The 7678-nt window shown below is 58.0% G+C and overlaps 2 protein-coding genes across 10 annotated transcripts; both read left to right on the forward strand.

Annotated features, from left to right (window-relative positions):
* The first annotated feature begins 144 nt into the window (after positions 1–144).
* HSD11B1L (hydroxysteroid 11-beta dehydrogenase 1 like) lies at positions 145–6238 on the forward strand. Of its 9 annotated transcripts, none has more exons than XR_003792672.1 (9): positions 1105–1243; positions 1727–1846; positions 1930–2060; positions 2691–2802; positions 3184–3275; positions 3503–3671; positions 3804–3969; positions 4935–5117; positions 6023–6238. XR_003792672.1 is itself a non-coding variant. In XM_029216699.1 (8 exons), the coding sequence occupies exons 2-8, from the start codon at positions 1774–1776 to the stop codon at positions 4264–4266; spliced, it is 939 nt and encodes a 312-aa protein (XP_029072532.1). In that variant the 5' UTR covers positions 145–238; positions 1727–1773; the 3' UTR covers positions 4267–4466. The 9 variants fall into 9 exon arrangements, 7 of the variants coding, with proteins under 7 accessions (XP_029072532.1, XP_029072535.1, XP_029072531.1 ...); XR_003792673.1 differs by having other exon boundaries at positions 4535–5117; positions 6023–6041; XM_029216699.1 differs by lacking the exons at positions 1105–1243; positions 4935–5117; positions 6023–6238 and adding exons at positions 145–238; positions 4071–4466.
* RPL36 (ribosomal protein L36) lies at positions 6030–7645 on the forward strand. Its single transcript, XM_029216707.1, has 4 exons — positions 6030–6247; positions 6428–6522; positions 7298–7432; positions 7503–7645. Exons 2-4 carry the CDS (start codon positions 6430–6432, stop codon positions 7590–7592), a joined length of 318 nt encoding a protein of 105 aa, XP_029072540.1. The 5' UTR covers positions 6030–6247; positions 6428–6429; the 3' UTR covers positions 7593–7645.
* The last annotated feature ends 33 nt before the right edge of the window (positions 7646–7678 follow it).

Below are 7678 nucleotides of genomic sequence, written 5' to 3' on the forward strand. Positions count from 1 at the left end.
CAGAGGAGAGCTAGGCGGGAGGCTGTTGCCCGGCAACGCCTGGGAGCGGAGTCCCCACAGTATAGCCCCTCCCCCCGAGGAGGTGGGCTCGGAGTCGCGTGACTCAGACCCTACGGGAGGGGGCGCGGTCGGAGCCTGGCGGACGCAGTGGTGAAGTGAGGGCAGAGGGGCGCACGCGTGGCTCCCAGGCCCGGACCCCAGCCCCGCTGGACAGCGGGAGAAACTGAGGCCTGAGTGGGTGAGTTCGCGATTGGGAGAGTGCAGTGAGTCGCACGCCCCCTTTGTCCAGAGGGGAAACTGAGGCCCGGCGAGGTCAGGGGGCTGGTGGGTTCTGCGAGGATCGGGTTTCCTCCTTTCCTCCCCCATCAGAGCCTGGCTGTTTCATCCATCCATTCATCTATCCGCCCACTCACCCACCCAGTTTGCCAGCCAACCCCTGCGAGGGAACTATGGTCAGGGCCAGTTTGAGGAGAGTGTTGAGCTGTGGGGCTTCAGGGCTTCCCCTGGAAGTGGGGAGAGGTGGGAGAGTGTTCCCTGCTGAGGGGACGCTGGCGTGACTGGGTTAGGGCGAGGAGTTCACTTTTCTGAGAACTGATAGATTCATGGATAGGAAGTGGGGAAGATGAGGATGGACAGAGAGCCGAGGCCAGACCTGCTGGGTCTCGTGGGCTGAGGTGAGGAGGGTGTGGTCTCCATCTGGGGCAGTGGTGAGCCCTGGGAGGGTTTGGAGCAGGAAGGGACACCTCAGATGTTTTTGGACAAAGATCCCTATGGCCTTTCCTCTTTGCCCCATGCAGTTCAGAGGATAGAAACCCTAAGATGTGATGGGCTTGTGCCCTTTTCAGGGGAGATCCATGACCCCCTTAACTTTAATCACCTGGCCTGGTTATATCTTTCACCTTCTCCCTGGAACAAGTAAATAACACGGGCACCTCCATCTCCAAGCCAGTCCTGAGTGTCCGATTCCTTCTGGGTGTCTCCAGACAGAGTTATCTTTCTGGGCTCCCCCACCTCTCACCTTCCTCATATCAGTCTGGGTCAGTCTATCTGTTGAGTACCTACTGCATGTCTGGCAGTTCAGGGCACAGAAGATGCAAAAGGGAGCAAAACAGAAGCAGGTTTCCATTTCCTTTCTGCCCTCATGGAGCTGAGTCTAAGGGGAGAGAAGGATCCTGAACAGGGAGCAAATCATCAAGATGATTTCAGGGGATGACAAGTGCTGAGAAGGAGAAAAGTTCTACAGGTAAGAGAGAGGGGGTGACCAGGAACAGAGGTGCTTTAGAGAAGGAGGCCAGGGAAGTGCCCTCTGAGGAGGTGATTTTTCCAGCCAAGACTTGAAAGAGCAAGCCATTGAGTTGTATTTGGGAATACAAAATACAGCCTCGTAGAGGGAACAGCCAATGCAAAGGCCCTGAGGCAGGATGGTGAGTGGCTGGTTCCAATGAACAGTGAAGAGGCTGGTGTGGCAAAGCAGAGTGAGCAAGAGGGGCTGGTCCAAGCAGACCCTTTTTGGTCACCAAGGCTTTTGTTCTAAGTGAAACGGGCAGGGTTTTCAGTAGGGGAAGAAGATTGCTGCAGTGGTTCAGGTGAGCTAGATGATGACCTGGACCAGGTGGTGGCTCTGCAGATGGAGAAGAGGGGGCAGGGCCAGGGGCATCACCGCTGGCTCTTCGAACAAAGACGCCGTTGGGGAAATGGGTGTGACTGGGGTGCGACTGTGGGCCAGGCCTGTGCCGGCCCCCCCTCTCTCCTGCTGCAGGCCCAGGGAGGGCCATGAAGGTGCTGCTGCTCGTGGGGCTGGGAGCCCTGTTCTTTGCCTATTATTGGGATGACAACTTTGACCCAGGTGAGTGCCTGGGGGTGGGGGTGAGAGGAACGTTCTGGCTGTCCTGTCCATCCCCCAAGCTGACCACCCCTACTCGCTGCCAGCCAGCCTCCAGGGAGCCCGTGTGCTGCTGACTGGAGCCAGCGTGGGCGTCGGGGAGGAGCTGGCATATCACTACGCGCGCCTGGGCTCCCACTTGGTGCTCACTGCCCACACCGAGGCTCTCCTGCAGAAGGTGAGACACTCCATCTCAAGTTTATTTGGCGGGGGGGGGGGGGGGGGGGGGGGGGGGGGGGGGACGGGGAACAGGGCCTGGGTTTGAATCCCTGCAAACATTCAGGCTTCCTGTGTGGCCTTGGGTAAGTCACTTAATCTCTCTGAGGCTTAGTTTCCTCATTTGTAAATCAGAGACAATAAAAGGACCTTCTCCTGGGTTGTGATGTGGGGTTGAATCAGTAAGACAGTTGTAAAGCAAGGACTGTTCCTCACTAAATAGGAGTATTGATAGTAACCAAAGGCTGTGTGGATAGCTAGGGTTCTCAAGTTCAAAACAGCCCAGTGTTATTTCAAGGAAATGTGCAGCTCCTGGGGATGAACCTTCCAAAATTTCAAGAGGTCAGAAATCTCAAGATTTATTTGAAATCTGCGTTTTAAATGTTGATGGTTGAACAAGCAAAATGTCCCCTATTCTGGCCCATGGGCTGCCAGTTTGCTACCCCAGTGGTAACACTTCAGGCATGATGTTGAATGGAACCTGAGGCTCATAGCAGGGGAGGGGGCTTCAGGCTGGGGCCCCTTTAGGGCCGGCAGGTGGAGGGGGGCCAGCTGGGGTGGAGGGGCCCACGGGCAGCTCTGGCCCCCCCAGGTGGTAGGGAACTGCCGGAAGCTGGGCGCTCCCAAGGTCTTCTACATCGCTGCGGACATGGCCTCCCCTGAGGTGCCCGAGCGCGTGGTGCAGTTTGCGCTGGACAAGCTGGGTGAGGGGCGGGGCCTGGAGTCTGGGACCTTGGCCTAGGCCTTAGGGGCACGACCCAAATTGGGGCGGGGGTGTGGTAGTAACGGCCGTCTGAGGGCGGAGATTTATGGGTCCGGGGGCAAGGCTAGGGGTGGCGCCTCATGGCATCCAGTGGGTGGAACTCTGGACCGGGCCTCATTAGATCAGGGATGAAGCCTGGTTAGGGAGTAGGGCGGGGTCTCTTTGATCTTAGTTGGGGCGCTACCTGGGTCAGAGCTCATTATGTCAGTGCTCTGGCCGGAGCATCGCTAGTTCAAGGGGCAGGGCTATGGGTGGTGTCTCATAGGGCGCGGGGGGCGGAGCCTTAAGGACAGCTCCGGGCTGATGGGCCTCTCCGGGCCAGGAGGGCTGGACTACCTGGTGATGAACCACCTCGGCGCCGCCCCAGCAGGCACGCGGGGCCGCAGCGCCCAGGCGACACGCTGGCTCATGCAGGTTCTCCGCCCTTCTGCGGCCCCGGTTCCGCCCTCCCGCCAGACTCCACCCTCTCACCATTCCCCTCTCGGGCCTTGCCCTTCCCAGCTCCAGACCCCAACTTTCCTGGTTCTAGGCTCCGCCCTCTTGACCTTGGCTCCGCCCCAGGCTGGTGTTCCCCCTCGTCCATTCAGAACTCTGCCCCAGTCCTCGAACCCCGCCCCTACATACCAAGGCCCCGCCCCCAGGCTCTAGGCTCCGCCCCTGCCCCTTCTGGCCTTCGGTTCCTCCTCCGCCCGGTGACTCGCAGTCGCCACCTCCAGATGAATTTCCTGAGTTACGTGCAACTGACTTCGTTGGCGCTGCCGAGTCTGACTGACAGCAAGGGCTCCCTGGTGGTAGTGTCCTCGTTGCTAGGTGCGTGTACGCGGGGCGGGGAGTGGGGAAGCCATGGGGCCGATGGGGGCGAGCCTGGAGTGGGCAGGAAGGCTTCCCGGAGGAGGAGCAGCGGCGTGTGGCCGCTCAGCCACTGCCCTCCCGCGCCCCCAGGCCGCGTGCCCACGTCCTTCTCCAGCCCCTACTCGGCGGCCAAGTTCGCGCTGGATAGCTTCTTCGGCTCTCTCCGGCGGGAGCTGGACGTGCAGGACGTGAACGTCGCCATCACCATGTGCGTCCTGGGCCTCCAGGATCGCGCCTCGGCCGCCGAGGGAGTCAGGTGAGGCCCAGGACGCGAGCCGGGGCCAGGCTGAGCGGGGAGGGGTTGTGGGGGGCCGCTCAGCCGTAGCCACAGTCCCCACCGCACCCTCCTGTCCCCAGGGGCGTCACAAGGGCCAAGGCGGCCCCAGGGCCCAAGGCAGCCCTGGCTGTGATTCGTGGCAGCGCCACGCGTGCCTCCGGCGTCTTCTACCCGTGGCGCTTCCATCTGCTCTGCCTGCTTCGCGGCTGGATGCCACAGCCAAGGGCCTGGTTCATCCGCCAGGAGCTCAACATCACGACCCCCGCTGCTGCCTGAGCCCCTGGGCTTAATGCCCCTTCGTCTTCCCAGAAGAAGACCCTCCAGCCAGTCGTCCTGGAGCCCGGACAGACACCTCTGAGCAGGTGGCCAAGGGCCAAAAGAAAGTCATCAAGACAGAAAAGTAAACCTGAGAAAAACTACCAGCACCTGAAAACAGTCAGAACTCGGGGCGTGCCCGGCATCTTGTCAGGGACTTGGAAGGCAATTAATTACCTCAGTCTTCTCAGCTGTCATTGATGATATGATTGCTGTTTCCATTTTGCAGATGAGCAAACTGAGGCTCAGAGAGGCTATGTGACTTGCCTCAAGGCCCTGGCCACATCAAGCAGGTCACAACACTACTGAGCCACCCTTGGAACCCTCTCTATTTGCGACCTGAAACCACTGCGTCCCTGATTTGTTCTTTCCACTCACTCAGCCTCGGAGCATCCCACAACCATTTTCCCGAGCAGGGGAGCCCTCGAAGCTGTCGAGTTGATGGTGGGGTCTGAGGAGGGGGAAGAGGAAAAGAATGTTCTGGGCTGGATCCAGCCTCCCATTTGATAATAAAAAGCTTTCTTCCCTTGCACATCTGTTCAGACTCCTTGGTCCTTCCAGTTTGCTGGTGGCAGGAGGTGAAGAGGGATGTGTGTATTGGTGCCAGAACTCTCACCTTCATTTCACAGGTGGAGAAACGGAGGCTGAGAGACAGATGGACGTCATCCAGGAAGTCAGGGATGGAAGGAAGTGTAACCGATTGTGGGCCAAAGGCTATATTTGCAGCACGAAGAACATGGTTTGTGCACCAATAATGATAGCCTGCATCAGGCGCTACGCACTTGACATTCGTGACGTCTTCACAACCAGAGGTTAGTGCTACCATTGTTACCATTTTATGGATGGGGAAACTTAGACGGGAAGTCAGAGGCAGAAGCTGGGATTCTGACACCAGACTGTCCCTCTTTAAGGCAACGTGTGGGCTGCACCTGCACATCACTGGTATTTAGATTAATGAATTAAAAATTGACACTTTCCTTAAAATGGTAAACCAGCAGTGCTCGCATAAAGAAAAAGCAACTGTAAAGATAAAAACTAAATGAAAGCAATGCTATTAAAACAAAACAATGTTTTGAAGAATGAAACAATGTTATAAACAGCTAGCTACGGGTGGGATAGGGAGGGTGGGAGGGAGACGGAAGAGGGGGGCGATATGGGGATATAAGTATAGCTGATTCACTTTGTTATACAGCAGAAACTAACACAACAATGTAAAGCAACTATACTCCAATAAAGATGTTTTTAAAAAAAAAACAACTAGTTCCTGTTGGCTGTCCAAGCCTCCAAGATTAGCAGGTGATCCAAGGGCTAACCCCAAACAGACCAGCCTCAAATTCATACTGTCTTTTGGAAATAAATAGGATTGAAAGATAAAAACCAGAAAAAAAGAATATTTTTTTGTTCCCACCACGCCTCCTATCCCTGCACCTAAAATTATATCAAGTTATATCAAGTGCCACCAGGGGGCACTATATCACAACGCTTTCCTTAGCTGTAGCCCAGAGCTTGGCTTTATATATAGTAAAACCAATTTCTCCGATTGTGGAAATTTGAGTTTGTGCCAGTTATCATATCTTGCTCAAACAGTTTGGAATAGGTACTATTGTTGTCATCATTCTATAAATGGAGAAATTCGAGTAGTGGGAGCTGAAGTCTCTGGCTCTGGGATAGCCAGCTGGCGGCAGAGGTTGGATTTCACCTCTCAACCCACCCGCAGAGGGAGACACCGCAGCAACAGCCACGCCCACCCGGTCCGACTACTGGTTTGGGCCCGTGAGGATAAGCGCGCATGCTCAGGGGGCCCACAGGGACGCCTCCAGCCGCCAGGGGGAGCCCGCGACATTCCTGCCTCTCTGGCCCGCGCCGCCCGCGGGTCGGTAGAAATCCCAGAGTTCGACGCGTTTGAGGCCCTTCCGCCGCGGCAGCCATTGAGGAGCAGCAGGTTAGTGAAGCCCAGCGCGAGTACCATCGGCTGTCATCCGGACCCTTGGGGCTCCAGTGCAGCTCGGGGGTTTGGTTGGGTGCAGCGAGCAAGCCCGGGGGAGCCGAGGCGCGGGGTTCCGGGCGGTGGGGACCGAGCTGGGACTCACCTCCACCCCTCTCTCCCCACCCCTGTCCGCAGCCATGGCTCTGCGGTACCCCATGGCCGTGGGCCTCAACAAGGGCCACAAGGTGACCAAGAACGTGAGCAAGCCGAGGCACAGCCGCCGCCGTGGGGTGAGTGCCGGGAGCGCTGTCGGGAGTCGAGTCCCGAGGGCAGTGGGGAGCCCTGGTATCTTGTTTGTTTGCGGTACGCGGGCCTCTCACCGTTGTGGCCTCTCCCGTTGCGGAGCACAGGCTCCGGACGCGCAGGCGCAGCGGCCATGGCTCACGGGCCCAGCCGCTCCGCGGCATGTGAGATCTTCCCGGCCCGGGTCACGAACCCGTGTCCCCTGCATAGGCAGGCGGACTCTCGACCACTGCGCCACCAGGGAAGTCCAGCCCTGCTGTCTTAAACGGAAGAAAGGGGGTGTCAGGCTTGGCGCAGAGCAGAGTGAAGATGCCGGTTACGCGCCTGCGCGGCGGACGCCCGCCGGGGCTAAGTAATGGGACCCACCTGGCCCGTGGATTCGGAAGCTGGGGCAGGAGCGAATTGGGAGCGAATTTTGACGCATGAGCAGGAGTTTGCCGAGTAGAAGGGTTTCTGGATCGGGGTTGGAATGTGGAGGGAAAGCGGATTCCTTGTGTGTCAGGTTGAGGAATTGTAGGCTCATGGGGGTTTATATATTTCTTCATTAAGCGGTCCCGACTCCACGGTACCCAGCTTGTGTCCAGGGCGAGAGGGTTCTGGGCCCGGGGAACACCCTGTGCAAAGGCCGGGTGTGACGTGCCACTTTAATGTTGATAAGATTGGGGACTGGGGAGGATTTGGGCTTCCCTTGTTAGCAGACATACAACACTCCACCCGGAGACCCCCTCCGAGCCCCGCCCTGACGCCTCCCTTCTCCCGCAGCGCCTCACCAAGCACACCAAGTTCGTGCGGGACATGATCCGGGAGGTGTGCGGCTTTGCCCCTTATGAGCGGCGGGCCATGGAGCTGCTCAAGGTCTCCAAGGACAAGCGGGCCCTCAAGTTCATCAAGAAAAGGGTAGGTAGGACCCCTGTTAGGGCCGGGGTGGGACTTGGGGCTTAGGCTCACGGCCCTCCTTGCCCGGCAGGTGGGGACACACATCCGTGCCAAGAGGAAGAGAGAGGAGCTGAGCAATGTCCTGGCCGCCATGAGGAAGGCGGCAGCCAAGAAGGACTGAGCCCCTCCCCTCTGAGCCCCTCCCCTCTGTGCACAATAAAACTTTTACAGAAACTTGGGGTTTCTCTGCTGCCAGTGGGAAGGGGG

This window comes from Monodon monoceros, unplaced genomic scaffold (assembly GCF_005190385.1).
Source record: "Monodon monoceros isolate NGI ecotype Baffin Bay Population unplaced genomic scaffold, NGI_Narwhal_1 Super_Scaffold_12, whole genome shotgun sequence".
Lineage (NCBI taxonomy): Eukaryota > Metazoa > Chordata > Mammalia > Artiodactyla > Monodontidae > Monodon > Monodon monoceros.